The 25,408-nt window shown below is 30.1% G+C and overlaps 1 protein-coding gene across 5 annotated transcripts in view; it reads left to right on the forward strand.

Moving 5' to 3' along the window:
• Window positions 1-25,408, forward strand: part of LOC129918685 (GRAM domain-containing protein 2B-like) — a 93,792-nt gene that overhangs the window by 23,519 nt on the left and 44,865 nt on the right. The window contains exon 1 of one of the 5 annotated variants that reach the window (XM_055999373.1): window positions 756-1,824. The exons of 2 other annotated variants lie outside the window; for them this stretch is intronic. In XM_055999373.1, coding sequence (XP_055855348.1) covers window positions 1,121-1,824 — 704 coding nt within the window. In that variant the 5' untranslated portion in view covers window positions 756-1,120. Of the gene's footprint in view, window positions 1-755; window positions 1,825-9,959; window positions 10,246-25,408 lie in introns of those variants that run through there. 2 more of the 5 variants (XM_055999372.1, XM_055999377.1) reach the window with 2 other exon arrangements.

Here is a 25,408-nt window from a genome sequence, read left to right on the forward strand (position 1 = left end):
ATTGTGGATTGAGCCTTATCTGTCAATAAAAATCTGACTTAAAACTTTTCCTTTATAGTCTTGAGCAGAGCAAGTAACGCCGCTCGACCAGACATATTGAACATTTCTCCTGGAAAGTTTATTTAATGCGAACCCCAAATGATCAAATACTGTTGAAACGATAGTATCATTCATCCTAGGTAAGACTTCAAAGGGTTTTGTGCGTCAATTACGAATATTTGATTGAAAAGCACTTTATAGACTGATTCAGAGAATCTTCTTTGTAAAGAATCAAAATAAACAATCGACTTTGCGAAACTACTTAGAATTTTTTAAACAAGATACAACTAATGATGTTCAAGTTCAGAAAATAATTAAAAAATATCAAATATGTCAGAATCAGAAACACCCTGTAAACGACCAAACTCACATTTTATTATCTTAACAGAAAAAAAAAAAATAGCACAGGTGTTATTTTGGCAATACAAAATAAAAAAATGAAAGGTACTATGATTAGAGTAGCCGACATAATTTAGCAGCTGATAAGACAAAGATATATATATTTTTTTATTCATTCTTATAAATTACAGGGCAATCGAAAATTATTTCTTTAGTTTCTATTTTTTGTCTCTTCTGTTTGTGCTACAAAATTTAAACAAAAAAGTCATCTTCTAATTTCATGCGTCCATATAGAAAAATTAATGTGCGCTCTTTGATATTTATAATAATAATAAAATTACGGATAAACAGCTAGCTGCTAGCTATACACGGAAATGAATGAAGAGAAAAGATAAAAATGTATATTTTTCGCCTGACAAAAATTACGTAATGAGAAATTTTTATAACAACAAACTAAATACGAAATGTGAACGAGAGAAAAGCGGCAAGATACATTCAGTTAACAACACGAATCGATCGGCGGACGACACATACGAGCGTTTTGCGAACAAAATTTCGACCCGAACGAGATAGAACACCTATAGAATAAGCATTTTCAGAATGTATCTGCTGCTGACGGGATCGAAATACTAATTGAATCTACAACTTTAATAACAAACGAGTATATCTTTATCGTAAATACGAGTATATCATTTTTATGATGATAATTAAATTATTATAATGACAAGAATGATAAATTAAAATGTCACAAACAAAACATGACAACAGTCCACGGTCTTCGGTTAAAAGTGCTCCGAACCAAATTCCATCATCTGGCGGTGGTTCGTTGAGTATGGAAGAAACTCTTCCCAAGTGTAAAAGTGAATTAGATTTAGTTAAGAATAGGAGCAATTTGTTTCTCATCAAATCCTATAGTTTCATTGATAAGTCATCAAGGTATAGAAATTCTAATAAAAATCATCATCATAACAACGACAACAGTGACGTGCTAAATCTCATTGAATTGTCAAAGATGAAATCGAAATCGGGTACAACTTCCGCGGCGAATGTAGATTCTTCGACAAATTATGACGATTTGTTGTTATTGCGAAGAAAGAGTGGTAATGGCGAAAGGTTAGTACGTCCGAAATCACTGCCATCATCGGGTAATAGTATCAAACGTGAATCGTTTTTAAGGCAAAGCTTTCAGAGCATTCGAAGGAGTTTTACTAAAAAATCATCATCATCATCGGCGGGAGGTGGTGGTGGTGCATTAGCAAGTGTTGTGTTAAGTTCGTCATCAAGTGGCGGTAGTGAAAGAACTAATTGCGAGAGTGATTTTGAAGTTGTCGAAGTGAATGGCGGTAGTGTTAGAACGCGAAGTATTCTGGGCGATTTAAAAGAAGAGGAAGATGAGTCTCGCACTTCGAAGGGTAGCAGTATTCGGGCCAAAAAGGCGGTAAATAGGTGAGTTTCATACAAAAAATTGTTTTCTAATTTGACCATTATATCTTAAAAATAATTGACAATGGGTCTTACTAAGTATTAAAGCAACGTCTGTTCCAAATACTATAGAAACACTGATCAAGAACAAGCACCTTATGCAAGCAATAAGTAGCGAAAAAAGTTGCTGAAAGGGTACGAAAAGGTACTAGACACTGACTTACTGAATGATTTGCTGGTTGATTGACTGCCCTTAAGTTGAACGTAGGGCTTAAATAGGTGACATTATATATATCCTGTGCAGTTTTCAGCTTGATGTCTAGAAAACTGATAGAATATGAAACTTTAGATAAAGCCAATATTTAAAGAACCTAAAATACCTTATTACTCGTCAATTTTTTGTCCACGTTACACGGCTTTGGAACACCTTACCGATCGCGATGAGAAACTTAGTTTTCAATTATTTGGCAAATCATTTATAAAGCAGGTCATCATTTTTCATTTTTCTCTAGTCTTCTTTTTCCTATCTGTCATAGATACATTTTTTGTTTTTGTATACACTTATAAATGTCTCAATAAAGTTGCTGAATTTTATAAATCACTTAAGGCAACAGTCGCGCTATGTGAAGTTGGTTAATTGAGAAAAAGTTTAAAAAGGACAATTTTTACACTGAAAAAAAAACAAATTTTGATGGTTTGCTATTTAAAAGGTTTAAAATCACCATACACATCATAAAATATTTGTTGTTACTTTTTAAAAAAGTTTAGATAGATTATACTAAGCATGGGTATATTTGTATAATCTAAAACTCAATGATTTGTAGGTACACTTGAAAAAATATTTATATTTTGTGGTTTTTTTAAGGTGAAATAAAATAAATCAACTTAAGCTTCTTAACAGGGATGTTATATGGACTACATTCAATCAAGTAAGAATTCTAAGTCGAAAAAATAACGTTTGAGGTTCAGTGACCACAGTAGTGGATTTACCTTTTCTAAAAATTTCACTGTGGCGTATGCGTACTACTTATTTTTTATTTTTAGGTGAATTAAAATTATTGCGTCTATAATTTGTAAAATAAGGCTAGGACAGCGAAAATAAAAGTCGGGCTATCTTGGGCTAAATTTGAGCAAACGAACTACAGTTAGGTTAGGTTAGGTAGTAGTGGCTGTCAGGCAAATTACCCGACACACTTAGACCCTTATGGATCCATTGTGATACCACAAAAGACTAGCAAGTTGGAACTCACTAGCCGAACCACTCGGTGCTTCTTATGAATGAAGATAGACTTTTAACGTCCGTTTTCACTAGATCGCTAGTGTATTCGTAGAGGAATTCTCCTAGATGGAGTTTTCTTCTATTAGAGAGAGCAGGGCAGGTGCACAGAAGATGTTGAACAGTTTCCTCTTCTTCTTCATCCATGCAGCTTCTGCAGAAATCGTTGGAGAACACGCCCATTCTTTTTGCGTGTCTACCTATTAGACAGTGTCCTGTAAGGACACCTATGGTGGAGCTAATATGCATTCTGTTTAAATTTAACAAACCCTTTGAACGTTTCAAGTCTATACAAGGCCATATTTGTTTAGTACCTAGGCAAGTATTACTCTGAGTCCATCTGAGGTTGGTTTTCTTTAAAGCGTCCTGCTTTAGCATAAGTTTACATGTAGCGATAGGGGTTCCTATATTGTTCCTTTCTGGTTGAAGAGGAGTAATTGTTCCTAGTTTGGCAAGTTCGTCTGCCCTGCAGTTGCCTGGGATGTCTCTATGTCCCGGCACCCATACGAGGTGAATGTTAAACTGCTCAGACATCTCCCTTAGAGATGTTTGACAGTCGAGGACCGTGATTGAGTTTGTAGAGACAGAGGCAAGAGATTTAATGGCTGCTTGGCTGTCCGAGAAGATCCGAATATCCGAGTTGGATATTACGTTTTCTCTGAGCCAAGAGAGAACCTCCTTAATCGCCAGAATTTCTGCTTGGAACACGCTACATTGGTCTGGTAAGCGGAAGAAGAGACCAGAGTTGTAAAAGATTGCAATCTTTTTTGAATGCAATCTTTAATGACTTCAATCAAAAGATTGCATTCATTGACTTACATTTGAGACTTAGACTTCAAATTTTGCAATCACCAATCATTTTCCATGAAATGATTGCAATCTTTTTTTTTTCCAATCAATTGACTGCATTCAAATGATTGCAGTCTTTTGGGACTGCATGCAGTCTTTGCATTCTTTTTGCAATCTTTCCATTCCTTGGCAGTCTTTGCATTCCTTGGCAGTCTTTTGCATTCATTTGCATTCCTTGGCAGTCTTTTGCATTCATTTGCAGTCTTTTGCATTCATTTGCATTCTTTTGAATTCTTTTGAATTCTTTTGCATTCTTTTGCATTCTTTTTGCATTCTTTTGAATTCTTTTGCATTCTTTTGCATTCTTTTGAATTCTTTTGCATTCTTTTGCATTCTTTTGCATTCTTTTGAATTCTTTTGCATTCTTTTGCATTCTTTTTGCATTCTTTTGCCACACCCACACCAAACGTATGGATTTCACAAAAATTTTAACATTTTTTTAGTTCAAGGATGAATTTGATAGTTTTAAGAATTAAGTTCAACTATAGTATCATTGTCTGTGCAGGAGTAATAGTACAGTCAAATACAGTGAAAAAGGGGTATGCCTCGGAATGAATTCTAATAATAATATTTTTTTTGCTTAATATCTTCGTTTTGGCATTCTATAACTTACCTCAAAAATCTCATGTTCGGAGGTCGTGATTTTTAAGGCCAAACCACAATGGTATTATATAAACATATGATACATGATTTCAGAGATATGTTTTTGTTATGATTGTTAATGATTAATGGATATAAAAGCCTTCATGCAAAATTTGGTTACTCTACCATAATTTTTAAAGGTTTTTTGGTAGTAAGTTTGCAAGTGTTTTGATAATATAGGTTGAAAGATGAAAAAGAGTTCCTGGATTTTAGTTTTTTTTTCATCATTGAATAATACCATTGTCTATTATTGCTTATTTCCAAAATCTTAATTTTGTGGTTTGGCCTTAAAAATCACGACCTCCGAACATGAGATTTTTGAGGTAAGTTATAGAATGCCAAAACGAAGATATTAAGCAAAAAAAATATTATTATTAGATTTCATTTCGAGGCTTACCCCTTTTTCACTTTATTTGACTGTACTATTACTCCTGCATAGACAATGATACTATAGTTGAACTTAATTCTTAAAACTATCAAATTCATCCTTGAACTAAAAAAATGTTAAAATTTTTGTGAAACCCATACGTTTGGTGTGGGTGTGGCAAAAGAATGCAAAAAGAATGCAAAAGAATGCAAAAGAATTCAAAAGAATGCAAAAGAATGCAAAAGAATGCAAAAGAATGCAAAAGAATTCAAAAGAATGCAAAAGAATGCAAAAGAATGCAAAAGAATGCAAAAGAATTCAAAAGAATGCAAAAAGAATGCAAAAGAATGCAAAAGAATTCAAAAGAATTCAAAAGAATGCAAATGAATGCAAAAGACTGCAAATGAATGCAAAAGACTGCCAAGGAATGCAAATGAATGCAAAAGACTGCCAAGGAATGCAAAGACTGCCAAGGAATGGAAAGATTGCAAAAAGAATGCAAAGACTGCATGCAGTCCCAAAAGACTGCAATCATTTGAATGCAGTCAATTGATTGGGGAAAAAAAAAGATTGCAATCATTTCATGGAAAATGATTGGTGATTGCAAAATTTGAAGTCTAAGTCTCAAGTGTAAGTCAATGAATGCAATCTTTTGTTGGAATTGTGTAACTGAATGGCAATGACTGCATTCACAAAAGATTGCATTCTTTTACAAGCCTGGAAGAGACTGAGATTCAGTTTTTCCGAAAATATACCACTTCCTACACCTTCGTTGGTTTTTGAACCGTCAGTATAGAAGTGTAAAGAGTCATTTTCCAGAGTGCTCAGGTTCTCCCATTCAGTTCTGGAGGGAATAGAGTTCTGGAAATTATTATCGAACACAAGTTGAGGTGTGGTATAGTCTAGACGATCCGGAAGGAATCCGAAGTTGTTTAGAATGTTTGTGTGGCCAATATAATTACTGGTCCACTGAGAGGTTGCTTTTAGACGAGCAGCTGAGCTAGCTGCTACTTGTTTGCTGAAGATGTCTAGGGGTGTGAAATTTAGAAGTATGTCTAGGGCGTCAGAAGGGGTTGACCTCAGAGCACCGCTTATGCACATACTTGCTGGCCTTTGGACTTTGATAAGCTTGTTTAAGTTTATCGTTTTTTCCAGTGCGGTCCACCAAACTACCATCCCATATGTAAGTATTGGTCTTATGACCGATGTGTACAGCCAGTGTGCAATGTTAGGAGAGAATCCCCATTTGCCACCAATGGCTTTTTTGCATTAAAAGAGTGCCACATTGGCTTTGTTAACTCTTTCTTCAATATTGAGCTTCCAGGCCAGTTTTTTATCAAAAATGAGTCCTAGATATTTAGCTTGATCGGATAGAGTAAGTGTTACCTCTTTAATTGTAGGGAGTTTGAAGTCTGGAATCTTGTATTTCCTCGTGAAGAGGACAAGTTCCGTTTTGTGGGGATTAATATTCAATCCACATCCTCTAGCCCAGTGAATTAGCTTGTTTAAAGCTGTGCACTACAGTGCAAAACCAAACATTTTTACACTGAATAAAAAAAAATATTTTTTGTGATTTTTGAGGTGAGGTTTCAAATTTTTAGTAATTTTAGGAGAAAGTCAGAAATCAACAAAACGGTTCTGTGAAAGGTTCCTTATTTGGCTACAATAGATACACGTTTTTTTTATATCAAAATCGTTAATGTCGTTTTTGAGAAACAAGCCTTCCTATTTTGGTCATATGGCAGATCTCGTTTATTTCTACCTTTAAAATAAAATTTTAACATCCTCTTTAGAGAATCTTTCAAAACTCATAACTACCAAGTTTTAACCAAATCGCTTCAGTGGTGTGAGTTGCATCACGAGCACACAGAATAGCGGAACGCACATTTTTCGCATTCGTTGCATTTTGTCGAGCCTGATTTGAATACTAAATTCACCCTATAGTACCTATCGCAAGTAAAAATAAAATAAGCATAAAATAATAAATACTCCTTCGAGACACACGCCTCCAAAAACTAAAATGATTATCGTTATCTTTTTGGTAATAAAATACATTCGACTTTAATTAAATTAAAAATATACAATAACAGTATGTTCAAAGTATACTAACAACAATAAAATAAAATACAACAATTTCTATTATGTGTTGAATGTACGTTACTAACTAATAAAACAAAATATATAAATTTGCAATTGGTGGCGCTTAAACTAAATAGATAAGTAATGTTGGTACTAACAATGATAATGACATTGCCAAGCTTATTACTCATTCAACAGGGTGTGTTTGGCTGATTCAATGGTCGGCAACGGAAATAGAACAGGAAGCAAAATCTACTTTTCTAAAGAATTTTTGTGTGCTGAGTCCAAATCCGAAGTCAAAATTTCACTGGCACGTCACGTTTTCCAAAATACTTGAATATTAACAGGTCAAAAACGCGTTTTTTTTGGGTACATTTGACGTTAAATTACATCACCGTTATGCTATTTTTTTTTTGCAAAACTACTTATGCAATCTCGAAACGACATATTAAAACGTCCTTAAGGTAATTATTTTCTTCAAAATTATTTTTTTTCTCGAAGATATTGAAAAAAGAAATTTATGATAAATACCTCAAAATCTTGCTTGTTTTTTCCATAAAGTTTACATACATTTTAAGATACTAATTGACAAAACCAGCAAAAATATTGAAATCCTACAGTTTTTATTAAATCCCGAATGAACAAAAACATCTTAATTAAAGAAAATGTAAAATCTCAACGCTCAACGAAAACTATAATAAAATACATTAAAACAAATTTATAAGTGCTTTGTAATTTTATATACTATTTTTCTATTTAGAAATATTTTATTTGTGATAAACCATACGATAAACTGCCTTGTAAAGCTTCAGATTTATTTCTCCTAGGAACAAAGGTATACTTTTCTTATGGTTTTTGATGTGCTGAGTTTGAATCCGAAGTCTATTACTTCAGGATTTTGAGATTAAAGAATTAAAGAATCACAAAATCAAGTTTTTTTTAGAAAATCTCAAAAACTACATATATCTAAAATCAATTAGAAAAGTATATAGTGAGGCGGCTTAGCAACAAAATCGTGCACTTTGTGATAAAAGCATGAAATTTATATTATTGGTAGTACTCAATATAAGAGTTATTTTGAGATATTGGGCCACCTTGTATTCCATCCAGGAGCTTTTCAGTGTTGCACACGCATTGCTGCATATAGCTAATAAAACCTTTTTCTTAATATAATACATGATTTCGAGGACCGTAACTAATTTTCGAACCAAAATTTTGGTTCGAAAACACAAAAAATGGGTTTTTGAGATTTTCTTACGGGAATATCTAAAATCAATTGCAATATGCCTGGACCGTCATGTAAAAAGTTATTGCACTTTTTATAAATAGTCATTTACTTAAAGATCAAGAGTCAAATTATTACAAAGTACTCCTTGAAAATAAGTGGTAGGCTAATGAAATTTTGTATGCACGTTTACTAAACCATATAACAAAATAATAAAATATGCTCATCAAAATATTTCGGGTTAAAGGGTGTTTTTTTTAGTGAGAAAGAACACCATTGCACCTCATGGAAAATGTTTGCATTTCTTTTAACCGCATATGTATTTTATGCATCGTATGAGAATCAAAAATAATCAAAAAATGAATTATATTTACCATGGAATATTGAATTTTCATGCAAAACTTAAATTGCTTGCTTTTATTTTTTATTAAATTTCCATACAAATTAATGTTTTGAAGGAGTGAGGTGCAAAAGTAAAAGTATGAAAAATAATTGTGCAGTTTGTGATAAAAGGATCAAATTAATAGGATTGTTAGTACAATATGTAACCCTCATTTTAAGATATTGGGCCACTTAATATTTCATCTAGGAGGATGTTGATAACGATGCACAGAAAGCAATTCAAATTAAATTTTGTGAAATTTGTGATTATTAGATGGCTGCATATCATAGTATAGCTAATGAAACCTTTTTCTTAATATAATACATGATTTAGAGGACCGTAACTAAATTTCGAACCAAAATTTTGGTTAGAAAACAGCAAAAAATGGGTATTTGAGATTTTCTAACGGGAATATCTAAAAAAACGTGACTTGCTGGGCCAATTTTGATTTCGAATTCGGAATCAGCACACAAAAATCCTTTTGAAAAGTATAGTTTTATTTAAAAGAGAATTTCCTTGCAGACCAGCGTAATTTAAGCTGAAAGTATTTACAAAGTAAAACTAAAGTTTTAGGTATGAAAAGAAGATGGGGCCAAATCCGACTTGTATGAAAACTTATCTTAGTCAGAATCAGAATTTTTCTTTAAACTCTTCCAAAACAGATGGCTTAGTTTATACTAGCTGACCCGACGGACGTTGTTTAGATCCCAATTTTGTTTTTTTAACAAAATAGATAAATCGGTCCAACATTATTTAATTTTATTTATAGATAACTAAGCTTCATTAAACACCCTCTAAGTAAAGTATTGTACAACACAGTAATTTGCTACTTTGGAATAAAAACTGTGATGCACATTTGAATACACACAGCTTGAGTGAACGAAAAAAAAAAAAAAAACAAACAAAAACAATCATCATCATAGAGATGTTGTGATCTGTGATGTTTTATAATCTTTATCACGTACTCATAATCAGCTTCTCCAATCCTCTATGTTGTTTCGTTATTTAGATTATTCAGTTGGTCATCGTCCGTCATTCGAAAAGTCCCGTTATACTCATCAACGCACGGGTGATGATTCCATTCATCATAAATGATTTCTAATTATTATTTTAATTTTAATTGAATCCATTAAATATCTTTAACGACCGTAAGGTGTCTGCAAAATAATTATTGTGCAATTTTTTTTTAGAAGCAATCAATCTATCTATTCTAACTTTAGATTGTTCTATCTTTGATGTTCCTATGTTCTTATTAAATAAATTAAAAAAAAAAAAATAATAATAATAAAACTCGTCAAGATACTGTAATGTGAATAATTTATAGTTTGTGTATATAAAGTCAGTTTGATTTGAAATTGATGAAATTATTTTCAAATTAAATTTGCTCTAGTTACGCTTGAATTGTGCCGGGAATCGGTTGTGTGATAGTGCGATGTTTGTCTGATGATGATCGTTTGTTTTTTTGCTCGAATAACATTTTGATCCCAAATGTGAATGTTAGAATGCAAAAAAGTGATACAATAATTCTAATCCAAAAACTAGAACATTCGTTTGTTTACATTTGAAAAATAATAAGTATCTGAGTAAATTATGGCGAACAAACATATTTGCGAAGAATTAAAAGGGTAAGCTTCACGTTTTATCTCCATCTCTTTATCATTGGAAAATTAATATCAAATGAATTATACTTATACGGTTTGTTGTTATAATTATACTGAATTGTATCAATAATGCCATAATTTTAAGAGAATTTTCAGCAAAAATGAAAATAACAAATAAATTAAAAGTCCGTTTGGGTACATTCTGGGCTAAATTATGAAAAGTGTCAAATTTTTAGAGTGGGGATGAAATTCTCCCAAAAACTACAGAAAATAAGAACAAAAATTTACGCAAAAAGCAAAAATTCCGGATGCTTTTAATTTTAATTGTATTCTCTTTAAATATAAAACGATTCACTCTTTGAACAAAAAAAAAAAAATTGTGCAGTGAAAAAATGCCGAGCGAAATAACTCCGAATCCCAAAAATCGGCGTTATTTCACTTTACGAAATAACGCCGAATTTCCAGATTCGGTCTTATTGCACTTTGTCAAAGTGAAAAAACGAGTCCCACCTGTGAAATAAGGCTGAATGCTAAAAAAGTTAGAATAGATAGAAGCAGACACAGGGACATATCGTCCCGTTTCGGCTTGAACCTCGTACATTTTTTTAAAAGATTTTTTTTTCGGTTAAAGAACAGATAGAATAGATGCAAAGGTTTAAGTGTAGAAATAACTCAATCAATATGCTTTAAACATAACTTAATTGCCCATTGTTCAATTCATGTTTTGAGAACTGAACAAAATTTGCCGTGTAGATACGTGGTTCAGGCAGAAACGGGACGATATATAATACCAAGGTAAACTAGCCTTTTTTTTTTAATTTGAAAGGTATACAAGGCCCAAATTGATTAAGGAAAAATTGTCCCAAAATCAATTTGTGCTTATATCTATCCTATCAAGGTATAGGGTCCAAAAAATAAGAAGCCCAAATTCTGAGAATTTGCGACCAGAAACTTTTAGAATTTCAAAAATTGCTCAATTTTTGAAATTTTTGAATTATTTTGTATAGTAAATTGTTTTGTGTTTTTTAAACAAAAATCGGTTGAAAAATTATGATGCTAGAACTTTTCAAATTGGTTAATTTAAGAAAAATCAACGGTAGAATAGTTTAACATAATATGCAATATCTCGGTTGTTCATTAAAGTATTTTCTAATTTTTTTCACGTTAAGAATTGAAATTCCCCCATCCCCCATCTCTATTTTTTGGCCTTCTGCTGCTATATAATCGATTTTTAGCCCTATGTCTATAAAATTTATCCTATCTCTTCATCAATCATTTTCTGCTTATAATTTCTTCAACTTTTGGTGTCTTCTTATGGCTTTGGTACTGTTCTAATGTTCAAACAAAATCAGAGACTAAAAATTTTAGAAGCAATGTTATTTGTAAAAAAAAAACTTTGAATAAGTTAAAAGTCTTCTTCGACTTTACTTTTAACTTTCCTTGTAATATAATTTTAGGACATTTAGGCTCTAGGACAGTTATTGATTTTGTGATTTTAGTCGAAACCTTGACGTCAAGACATGAAGCTGCATGCTGTCTAATCTCCTACTACAGTACTATACTTCTTCATACATGCCCTGAATCTTAATAATACGCATATATTAGCTGCGTTCCTTTGGAAATATTTATCTACTGCTTAAAACTACTTTGAACTACTTTTGCTATATTGAAAAAGTAGTTCAAAGCAGCTTTAAGTACTAAGCAGTAGATAAATATTTCCAAAGGAACGCAGCTTTTAATTGAGAAATTCGACTAATTAGAATGAACAGCTCAGCGGTTAAGCCATTAAGCAATGAAATCCTATGATGTGCTTATAATGCAGTTTTTCTCAAGCATCTTCACAAATATTATAATATTTTTTTTCTAATGCGTAAGATGTAGGAATATTGAATGTTCACAGAATTAATACAATTTTATCAATCCAAATAAACTTACGGATTTGTATGCTTGATTTTTTTTCAACAAAAACAGCAATTGATTACTTGTTATCAGCATTTCCAAATTTGAAAAATGGATTTAATTGAAATTCTTATCTCAAGATGTTTACATAAATATGTTTACTGTCAAAAAATAATAAGTAAAGCTATTTACATAAATACTCGTGGGAAAATGAAAACAGCAACCAAAAACAACGTAAGTACAAAAGGGTGTTTCTTGTTATACATTTTTTAAATAGAAAAAAATCGTTTTTCTTTAAGCTACAGGCAGTTCGACAGAAAAATATTTCATGTACACGCAATTGAGAGGCGTTTGATAGTTAAATATATTTTTATGATTCCAATACCAGCCCTTACCTGTATCTTAATTAAAGCTAGGAAAGCTATGAGTAAAGATATAATTGTTCTTAAAAAAAAGTGCATGCTTCTGTTTCGCTATTACACTGACTGACGTTTCTAGTGCCGGGCTACTGACCTTTACGAGGGCTCACAAATATGGAGCGGAACTACTTTTTTTTTAAGTTATTTTATAATTCCAAGTTGAGTAACCTTAAAATGAGAGACAGACTGACTATTATAACTAACGAGTGAAGCGTCGTCATTATTGCAAATTTCTTTCGTGATGGAAACAAAAAAAAAATTGTAGTTTAGTTTATAATAATTAATGTCAGGAAAAAAGGGTAATTTTCCTCAACACGCTATGTATGTTTTTAAAACGTGGAGATAGTGAAAAAAGGGAGCATATTCATTAAAAAAAAACACACATGTTTTCTTTAACAATTACATTCAGGCACGTAGCCAGGGGGGGGCTTGAAATGATTTTCAAAATATACAAATTTTAATAATGTTCTTCGTCCTTTTTTATAAAAAGGACTAAAAAGCAATTTCTTTTAATAGGTGTGTTTTTTACTACGACTGGGTTAAATTTTACAAAAAACACAGTCGGGGCTAAGCAATTTACATTTTAAATACAACAAAAACTTAGCCCCTTGGCCTTAGTTAAGCCGAGGGGCTAAGCTGGCCTCAAATTAGCCCCTCGGTTTAACAAGTAAATTGCTTAGCCCCGACTGCGTTTTTTGTCCAATTCAGCCCAGTCGTAATAAAGAATACATCTTATGTCTAAAACATATAAGTAGGTAATAATACTATTACCTATTATTACTACATTAAGGTGTAATAACACCTTGTAAACCACAAAATCGAGCGTCATTTTCATCAGCGTATAAAACAAAGAAGAAATATTATTTTCTTTTGGTGTTTGTTTCGTTTAATTAAGTATGTTAATAGGTAACAGAATAGGCTAATGTTAAATTTTTTAATGATGTGAATTTTTTTAAATGGCGGTGTAGTTCAGGATGATGGCAAAATCCTGTGCTTCCATCGGGCGACCAACTAACTCCTACAGTTTTGAACCTATCGGGCTGAAATTTTTTGTGAAGCCTAATAATACTATTCCCTAGTGAAGTACGTAGGATTTTTTTGAAATATTAAAATTTCAGCCCGATAGGTTCAAAACTGTAGGAGTAAGCTGGTCGCCCGATGGAAGCACAGGATTTTGCCATCATCCTGAACTACACCGCCATTTAAAAAATTTCACATCATTAAAAAATTTAACATTAGCCTATTCTGTTACCTATTAATATACTTAATTAAACTTTTAGTCACGGTAATGATTTGAAATGGTATCCTATTTTAGAAATATAAGTCGATGAATCTGTAAAACTAGTATAGAGCTCCTCTCTTCACAGCTCTCGATTACAACAATTTTTAAAAAATACATCTGAATGATATGAAATCGTTCAATCGGAATTGCCGTCTCATTTTAGATTTTGCTCAAACTTTGTAGGGATGTTCTCTAGGACTGTAAGGAAGCAAATCCATGACGATTTAATTTTAAGTTGAGTGGTTTCCCGGCTACCCGCATTTGAACTTTTAGTAAACGTCATTTTCATGTTACTATAGTTTTGCGACTATTTAAGATATCTTTTTGTTTGAAACGGCATTTTAAAGCTTGAAATTATAAATTTTTGAATTAATATTAAAAAATCATGTACCTACTAATTTTACCTGAATTTGAAATTTTGAAAAACTGTTATTTTGGTTATTTTTCATGGCTTTTGACTCATTGACTGGCTCCAGAACCTTGGCTATTATAGATATGTAGGAGGCTTATACCTACCAAATATTAAATATAGATATTTTTCAACAAAATAAATCTTAAACCAACTCGAAAGCTGTACTCCTTGTGCAGCAATTTCGAAAATTGTTTATGATTCAGGGTAATACGTAATTTTTTAATATTTATTCAAAAATAACTATTCTTAACCTTTAAAATGCCGTTTCAAACAAAAAGTTATCTTCAAGACGCAAAACTATAATAATATGAAAATTACTTTTACCAAAATTTCTGGTTTATGAATGTTTTTTATGAATCCATCTTGCCACAATATGCACTTAAAGTATGCGTTTTCAAGTGCATTTTACGTACAGAAGGCAGTATTTATACCGTTTTGAACTTAACCTTTTCGTATTGTGGAAGAAAATTCAATCATATGGTATCGTTTTTTTTTTCTGGAATCATCCTTATTTAAGGAAGTGCAGTTTTAGTGCACTTTATTTTGGACTTAGATGACTAGACTCTGCAAGTATTTCACATCTAATACATCCGAATTTAAGAGCCATCCAAGATGGAAATTATTTTATGTTATCAACAGATCCACATAATGGCTGTATGTTCTTATCTTAGTCCATCATGTCTCATGTGTATTTTGCATTAAAACAAGAAAACAGCATGTCGATTTGTCGATGATGAATCTCATGGAACTAAAACCAAGACAATCGGATTTCCTGAAAATGAGTTTTGCATGAAAAAACACTATTCATAATTTGAAATTAAGAATCGTCATAGCAACTTTCTGGGATGGTTTATGAACAAAAAAATCATGTTGATTATCTACTGTTTTTATTACATTTAGCATGTAGTATGTAGGCAGTCTTTAAATTATAACAAAATTGTTCACAAGATTTTGAACCAAGCCCCCCCCCCCGAAACGAAATCCTGGCTACGTGCCTGATTACATTAATTATACAATCATTATTATTGCAAGTCAATTGAACACATTTTGTAGTACATATATAGAATAGGTAGATTCATTATTATAAATTCGTTCTTTTGTAGTTTTAATACTTTAAAGTTTAAAGCATGAACAAACAAAAATCGAATTAAAAAACTTGAAAAAAGAGAATTGAACAGAAGCATCTTAAACTCTTACGGCCATATTATTCACTAGTTTAAAATATACACCTGGATGTAAAATTGTCAAATGTCAATAAAAATAAAACCAAATCCAAAATAGTTATCCCGATTTTAACTATGAAAATAGTTAAAAAATAGTTAAAAATGACTACATTTTTCTCTGTGTGATAGTGATTATCATGGATTTGGATTTATTTTTGACATTTCAATTTCTTTACATCCAGATGTATTTTTTTAACTAGTGAATAATATGGCCGTTACAGATTTCTTTTTTAACTTCGATTTAGGAATTAAGGAATTCAATTTTTTAAGAGGCACGATCCTACCAAAAGAGATACAAAATTATTTGAGAAATAAAAAAAAAAAAAAACAGTCTTATTTTGATGTTATCCAAATCTTCTCCAAAATTACTAACTTCGTTTCTAATTCCTGTCAATTTTTTGAATTCTTTATTTTTAGAAAAATAAGGTTTTGTTTTATTTAATTATATAAAAAATAGCTTACCAACTTTAGGCTAATAAAACTCAAACAACAAAATAATACCATTATTTATGTTTATGTTTATTGGAGTTCTTTGAACATTTGTTTGAGTTTTTCTTCTTCTTGTTTACTTCTTTAAACTTTAAATAAAATTTTATAAGGAACAAAATTATTATTAAGTTGAAGTCCCCTCCCTATTACATTTTTCAAGGCATTTTTATCCCAACAAAAGTTTCAGAAGTCAGCCTCAGCCTGTTTAAATTTTAGGGATCTATATCTTTTTTTATAAGCTACTTTAAGGAGTTAGACAGACTTAGAACAAGAAATGTTTAAATTTTTAGGTATGCTCAATATTTGTTACCAGCAGAAGTTTCGTTTCCGACCAACAAAAATTGAAATAATTTCAAAAAGGGTAAATCAAATAGGCGCTTACCAATAATTGAAAATTAAATTTTTTTAATTTTCTTTCTTATAAAAATATTAGTTTTGTCTTTTAGTGAATTAACATAAATTTTTATAGAGATAACAGAATGTAGTCAAAATATTCAAGTAATGATCAGATTTGTTGATGTTGGAAATTCGAATTTTTCGATAAAAATTCAATTTTATCTGGAATTTATTTTGGAAACATAAACAAATAGCTGTGGGTAAATGTTGACATAAGACATGGCATGGCAAACAAAAAATGTTTATTTATAGAACATCCCCAGTTTGTTTAAATAAGATTTTGTATTTTATTTTTAATATCGTATCGTCGCGGTAGACAGTTTGGTATGATGGCATTATTTTTTTCGACTCTGTTCTGTACCTAGGCTTTTAATTGAATAGTGGAATCAATTTAAATTCCTGTTTTTATTTTTCTATAGCTAAATGCATGAGTTAAAATAAAATAATTTAAGAAATTCTTTAATTAATATATTTAATGCCCATGTCATGTCATGACTACACTATTTATAATACTTTAATGTTGTCGCTGTCACATCATTCTTTATGTATTTTTTTTAGACATCACCACATAATAAAACAGTTTATGTTCACTTTAAAATAGCAAAATTTTTTTTTCTTAAAATAAAAGTACAATTATTCGACCTTTAAAACAACAAGCATTCAATTTAATATACAGCAATCAAACCGAATATCCCAATTTTTGTTTTGTTTAAAATGCTTAAAAGGTATTTTTGTATCACTTTTGATTGGGGTCAGTGTGATTTTTTGCAAACAAACAAAAGCAATTTTTTTGTTTATTATTTCCCAATACAAAATAAAAATTAGGTCTGCAAAAACATTGACAATGAAAAATTGCAGTGCCGGATTGAGACATTTTGGGTACCTACCTTACCTACTGATAAATGATGTCATCATGATAACTACAACTAAAGAAGCTGACATTTTTTAATGAGCGATGTGTTGGCAATGGTTGTTATGGTTCAATTCATGAACAATATTTTCGTGCAATATAAAACATCTCTAGCCTTTTGAATTTTAATATTTAATTTGGACAAAAAAAAAGAAAAAATAATTTTCTATCTGAGCTTAATTGCATACCTATCGTCCTTTCTAAAATCATTTATTTCAAGGCTCATTTTATTTTTGGTTCCCATGAGCAATAAAACATTTTTTGCTTAAGTTTTCAAAAGTACTGCACGAATAATTGGGTTTTTGGGACTTATTACCAGTATGTACTCACTCCTAAAAAAAAACACCCTTTCTTCCAAAATAATTTCATTCTTGGTTTTTATTTCAAGAAGGGTAGCATTTTTACCAAATTTCATTGGAGTATTGTCACACAAAAAAAAAAACACTCTTTCATCCATGATATTCTTATAGTATATCCTTTAGATTAGTGATGGGAACTATCGAATGATTTGAACTATCGATAGTTAGTAACTGAATGATTTCAACTATCGAATAGTTCATTCATTCATTTATTCATTCGTATAAAAACTATCGAATAAAACTATCGAATAAAACTATCGAATAAAACTATCGAATAAAACTATCGAACAAACCATCGAATAAACTATCGAATAAAAACTATTGTATAAAAAAATATTCAAATGAAAAAACTATCGTTTAAGAAAACTATTTGAATGAAAAAACTATCGTATTAAAAAACTATTCCATTGAAAAAAAACTATCGTTTAAGAAAACTATTTGAATGAAAAAAACTATCGTTTAAGAAAACTATTTGAATGAAAAAACTATCGTATTAAAAAACTATCCAAATGAAAAAACTATCGTTTAAGAAAATTATTTGAATGAAAAAACTCTCGTATTAAAAAACTATTCAAGTGAAAAAACTATCGTTTAAGAAAACTATTTGAATGAAAAAACTATCGTATTAAAAAACTATTCAATTGAAAAAATTATCGTTTAAGAAAACTATTTGAATGAAAAAACTATCGTATTAAAAAACTATTCAAATGAAAAAACTATCGTTTGAGAAAACTATTTGAATGAAAAAACTATCGTATTAAAAAACTATTCAATTGAAAAAACTATCGTTTAAAAAAACTTTGGAATGAAAAAACTATCGTATTAAAAAACTATTCAATTGAAAAAATTATCGTTTAAGAAAACTATTTGAATGAAAAAACTATCGTATTAAAAAACTATTCAAATGAAAAAACTATCGTTTTAGAAAACTATTTGAATGAAAAAACTATCGTATTAAAAAACTATTCAAATGAAAAAACTATCGTTTAAGGAAACTATCCAAATGAAAAAACTATCGTTTAAGAAAACTATTTGAATGAAAAACTATCGTATTAAAAACTATTAAATTGAAAAAACTATCGTTTAAAAAAACTTTGGAATGAAAAAACTATCGTATAAAAAAAAACTATTACAATGAAAAACTATTCGAATGAAAATAGTAACTAAACTATTTGAATGAAAAAACTATTCGAATGAAAATAGTAACTAAACTATCGAATGAAAATAGTAACTAAACTATCGAATAAAAAAACTATTCGAATGAAAATAGTAACTAAACTATCGAATGAAAAAATTATTCGAATGAAAATAGTAACTAAGCTATCGAATGAAAAAACTATTCGAATGAAAATTGTAGCTAAATGAATGAATGAATGAATGATTTAAAACTATTGAATGAATGAATATTTTACACCTATCGATAGTTTGATAGTTTCTATTCGATAGTTCCCATCACTACTTTAAATTCTTGGTTCCAATCTCATATGCATCATCAACAGGGTATCATTATTTTAACTTGGTACATTTGTAATTCACCTAAAACAAAACAAACTTTGGCATACAAAAAATTTTTAGACAAAGTTCGTATTTATACCATTGATTTTGTGGGACTAAACTTAAATGTTCTCTATTAAAAAAAAAAAACCCTTTCAACTAAATTATTTGTATAGATTCGTTTGATTCTTAAAATCTTTGGTAAATGAAAAATTTGTACCAGTTTTTATTGGGTTAGGTATGTATCATTTTTTACTGAAAATAAAAAACATGTTTCCAATTTAAATAATTTTGTAGACCCTTTAGATTTCAATATCTTGTAACGAACGAAACTTTCTCATCAAGTTTAGAACATACAAATATTATGTCAGTTTGTTATAATACCTTTCTCACATAACACATATCCCTCAACCCCTAAAAAAACACCATTTGAACAAAATATTTTTAAAGATTTTATTTTTTTTTTTACTAACTCCCTATTTAACGGGCAATATTATAATAACATTAGAAACCTAAGTACCAGTTTCATTTTGTAATAACGTCAAGTGCAAATTCCTTCCTAAATTTCTGCTATTTTCTTTTTAAGTTTGATGAAATTGGCAATAATAAAGAGTATTAATCTGTTGAAATTTTAAGTTTTTAAAGACTGACAGTCAAAATTTATTGAAGAAATGTGCGTTTGTGAATTTATTTCTTTTTTTTTGCATTCAACTCTTATTTTTTACATTTTTTTTTTAAGAACAATCAATAAAAACTTGCAACGTAATTGAAATAATTTTTAAATATTTTTCAACTTTTCCTTCACCCTATCTCAAGTAAGTTTAAGCATATTGTGTAACTCCTTCAAAAAATGTACCTCTTGTATAATGTCCATAAAATTAACTAGATTTATTTTGTGCTCATTCGAAAAAGCATAAATACGTTCAGAATACATAATTCACCATAGAAATCAAAGTTCTAAACGATCAAAAGAAGTTTAGTGACCTATCCAACATCAATTTCAATGAGGCAAATGAGATAGTTTTCCAAAATTACCTTCCACACTATACGATGTGTGCATATAAATTAATTTAAAAAAATGGAAAAAAAGAAGTTCACGGAATTTGAAGAGATCAGTTGAGTTAGGTCTATACAACGTTTTCTTTATATAGTAGCTGAAAGAATAAGAAAGAAAGAAATAAAACCGTCAAGTCTGATAGAATTTGCTCTGAATTCCGTCATGCCAAAAATAATTACAAAACATTTTCGATGAACTTGCGACATTAAGCTTTTAGCCTTTCGCGTGTGACGCATTTATAGTTAAAAGCACTTAAACTTATTTTTATTTCAATTAATGTTGTGAATTTGAATCTATTTAAAAAAAAAGACATAATAATTTTCTGTCTGGTTTGTTCGGTCCCTATCTCTGATGCACACGCTATTTGGGCCAAGTTAATTACATATGTACGTACGTACTCACCGACCACGAGGTGGAAACAAAATATTGTATGCAATAAATTGAAACAGGTGGAAGGGTTGCATTTATTAAAATCGTTTCTATGACATGTTTATTTAAAAACGAAAATATTTTTATTGTAACATTGTCTCTGTAAAGTCTAGCAATTTTTTTTAGCATTTTATCATAATGTTGTCTTAACATGAAGAGTGAAAAATATTCTATATTACGTGCAAACATCAACATGCACAAAAGTCGTTCACCGTTCCGGCGTAAAGAGTAATAGAGACCGTATATCATAGTATGATGACGTGCAAAAAAAATGTTGAACACAGTGAAGTGTATTATTAAAACAACACTCTTGTTTTCAATTCCACTATATCTATATTAATATAAAAACGTTAAGAATAGTTCATTTGGCTACTGAAATTTAACTAAATTCAAATTGAACTTGAAAAGGTGCTGAATATAGTTTAAAATTGGCCAAATTAAATTCTATAAGACAAGTTTTCCTGAAATAACCAAACCTATGAAAATGCATCATAGCTGCATTTTTGTCTCGGAAACTCCCGGAAGAAGATTTAGAATAAATAAGCAACAATAAATGTTAACAAAGATGCTGTTAAATGTTTTGTTGGAGTCATTAATTGGAATGGATTTTTTTGGAAATTCGATGAGCTCTTATTTTGTAAAATACTATTTGTTTCCGTAAAACGCTTAGTTTACAAAAAAATACTTTACGAGCTACCCAAAAATTAGGAACTTATCGTAATTTAACATATGATCCTTAGAAGTGTCTTGCTCATCATTAATGTCAAATAAAATTTCATTACGAAATAAAGCCCCAATGAAATATGACCCCAACACTAATTTTGGGGCTTACATTTATTTTATCTTATCAATAAATTATGTACCTACATTGAATTTTTAAGGATGTTCTTGTTCATAATTTAAATTTTTTTTATTTACTTACTTACTTTCAAATGACCACATAACGAAATATGACATTTGATTTCTTGTACAAGAAGTAATGAAGAAAAATGTTTTAAAAATCTAGACCTGTTTTCAAAACAAACAAAAAACATACAACGAATTCCTAACATTTTTAAAAAAAGTGTTGGTATACTATTTTTGAGAAAAAAAAAACTTATAAACATTAAAAAAAAAAAAATTAACATGCTATGTATTTTCAAAAAATTGGTTTTTTTTTGAGAAAACAAAATTGAATTTTTTTAAGGTTTTACGAGAAAATCAGAAAAAACAATGCCATCTTTTGCAGGTATCTACCGTTAATAATGGGTCACAAAATATTGTTTTATATTACAAAAGTAACACCTCATTTGAAACAATACAGACACAAATTTTAATCAAAAATACTATAGGTAGTACCTTTCTACCTTTATAGCCAGTAAAAGTACACAAATTTGGACAAACAGATTTGCCGGAACCACTTTTTACTCATTCTATGACATCCTGTTTTGATTCGATTGTTATTTTGAGTTCATTTTTTAACGAATAGTATGTATGGCCTCAATTATGGGTGCATTCAATCACCTATCAGATAGGCTATCTCAAATATTCTTATCTTGAATATTTTCTTAAACAAGAGATATATATATATATCTGTATCCATAAAATTTGTCAAAACAGTATAATATAAATACCTACTGAGAATAGAAAATAGTTTGATTGTGACCAAATTTCTATTTTTATCAATGCAAACCACTTGGACAATAGATATATCTCTGTCGATTTTTGGCGATTTTATTTTATTTAAAAGCGAGATAATCGCTCTCAAAGTAATCAAAACAAACAACAATCTTAGTACCTATTATATCTACTCATCTTCGGGATATATCAGATTTTGATAAATAAATATGATTTTTATCCCTGCTATTTTTAACAAATATATGAGCATTAGGGTGGGTCAAAAAAATTTAAATTTTTTTTTTTATTTTGTACTCCGAAAAATCGATTGCTAGACAACTCTAGAATATACACACCAAATATGAGCTCTTTATATTAATGGGAAGGTCCTCCACTTCCCAATTTTCCATTTTTACATCAAGCTTCTAAAAAAAAATCATTTTTTTATTAATTGACTTGCAAATTTATTTACATATTCTTGTAGGAAATTGAACGCTCTACAAAAAAGGTCTTATATACTTTTTTCGTTTATCTAACCGTTTAATAGATGTTCGAGGTCCAAAAATCGAGAAAACCTTTAAAAACTCGTTTTTTGTTCTTAATTTGGTAAAAAATTAAAAAATTATAATAAACGCGCAACACATATTCTTTTAGGAAACAGATTGCTCCACAAAAAAGGTCTTGATAACTTTTTTCATTAATCTAAGCATTCTAAAGATATTCGAGGTCAAAGTTAAACAAAATTATAAAAACATTTTTTTACTTTTCCAAATTTTCTAATTTACTTATCATTATCTCGATTATTATCAAGTTTGCAAGATGTATTCTTATAAGGGCTTAAACGTTCTACGAAAAAGTTCTTGCCATCAAATTGATTCCTTTAACCGTTTAGAAGATATTCGTATCCAAAACAATGCCTACTGATTTCAATAGTTTTCTTATGACCCGTATGTATTGCGATTTGGATACGAATATCTTCTAAACGGTTTAATCAATTAATTGGACTTTTTTGTAGAACGTTTAAGCCCCTACAAGAATACATCTTTCTTATTTGAAAATAATGAATTGGAAATATTTTAAAAGTAAAAAATGTTTTTATAATTTTTTTTAACTTTGATCTAAAAAATCTTTAGAATGGTTAGATTAATTAAAAAAGTTAATAAGACCTTTTTTGTGGAACAATCTGTTTCCTACAAAAATGTGTCTTGCACGTTTTATTATTATAATTTTTCAATTCGTTACAAAATTAAGAACAAAAAACGAATTTTTAAAGATTTTCTCGATTTTTGGTCCTCAAATATCTATTAAACGTTCAATTTCCTACAAGAATATGTAAATAAATTTGCTAAAAAGTCAATTAATACAAAAATTATTTTTTTTTTGTAGAAGCTTGATGTAAAAATGGAAAATTGCGAAGCGGAGGACCTTCCCATTAATATAAAGAGCTCATATTTGGTGTGTATATTCTAGAGTTGTCTAGCAATTGATTTTTCGAAGTACAAAATCAAAAAAAAAGAATTTCGATTTTTTTGACCCACCCTAATGAGCATTATATAGATAACGTTCAATATTACAAATATATCATAATATACATTTATTAGGTCAAAGGTGTTAAAACCTTAACTGAAGTTATTTTAACTTAAATAAAATTTTTTTAATTATTTCTGTGTGTGTATTTTTTAACGCCACTGTAATTCTTTCTTAAATATTATTTACCATTTTACCATCCAATAAAAAAAATTCTTCATTCAACGAGTGTCATAGAGCTTCACTTATTTTTATTTTCCGTGGTCTCTGTCTCATCACCATGTCCTCCCTTAATAACAGGGGCAGATTTAATGGTTTGTAGGCCCTTCTTTTACTTAGTGTTGGAATTTTTTTTTAAATTTATAGCTTTGTTTTGAATTAACCTTAAAAAAATTCTTCTGTAGAGCAATTTGCACTTGTCACACCAGTGATTAAAAGCGGTCCGACCCGTGACATAATAACTCACTTTCTTAAATAATTTTAATGTTAATTTCTTTTTTGTAAGAAGCTACAACTGTTTTGTATAGGGAAACTCATATTTCATAATATGAAACCTGAATATCTACAATTCATCGATGATGTGCATTAGGTATATTTACTCCACCGAAGCAAAAGTTCTTGAGGTATCAACTATATGATTTTTAAATTGGTTTCAAGACAGTAGTTGTGTGTAAAAGAAGGCGCCCTAGATACATCTTCTCGTGATAAATCCACTCCTGGCATACTTACTCGCAACTCTCGCACTGTTTTTCATATGGCAGCTAAGTTTGCCTCACGCTGCTGGCTGCCGCTGCATATTTATACATCAACATAAAACAAAACCGACTACTAATTTATTTGATTCAATTCATGGTTCGCTCGCATTGAAACGCTCCGCTCCTCAACTCTGAGAGCCTCAAAGTTCCATTCCACATCCATACAATAATTTTCCGGTGTGGGATTTCAGTTTTAATGGTGTTGAACTCATAGTCAGTCGTGCAACAACGTCCATGTCCATAGCAACAGCTGTTTTGTTACGTGTTGTGTTGTTGTTTGTTGTCTCTCACCATCATAGTCATCAGATATTATTATGTCTTGCATGTTAATCGATAAATAAATAAATCCAACAAAAATAATTATGAAAAAAGTGCAATTTTTTTTAAGGTAACTTTTGTTCGTTGTCGGTAATAGACTGTGTCCTGTGATTGTTGCAGTAGTCGCAATTTTGTAAAACGTAATTTTTGTGTGCGGAAATTTAAATCAATGCATAGCAACAGTATGTTGTGTTTTGTTCAAGGAATCGCCGGGATGAATCCTGAAGGAAGAAAACTTAGTATTGATAAGGATAAATCACCGCGCAAGCGACATATGATTAAGGCAAGGTAAATCAATTTTATTCTAAAGAAGCGCTATAAATGCTGTCATAAAATGTAATAAAAGGGAAATAAAAAGAAATCCCAAAGCAATTTTTTTGACTTGCAATCCAAAGAACGAGCATGCAAGTTTTTTTCGTTCTTCAAAAGATGAATTTGTGCGAACTAAAAATGAATCAGCCAACTTAAAGTGGGCTTCTGGTACCTTTATTTATTCATAATACATATAGTTAAATATACTACAAATAAGTTTAATTTACCAGAAATAAGGTTAAAAATATCAGAAGTAAAGTTTTCCCTGCATTATTTTCTCTCTGTGTGAGGATGAAAATCATTATGAAAA

This window comes from Episyrphus balteatus, chromosome 4, assembly GCF_945859705.1.
Source record: "Episyrphus balteatus chromosome 4, idEpiBalt1.1, whole genome shotgun sequence".
Taxonomy (NCBI): domain Eukaryota; kingdom Metazoa; phylum Arthropoda; class Insecta; order Diptera; family Syrphidae; genus Episyrphus; species Episyrphus balteatus.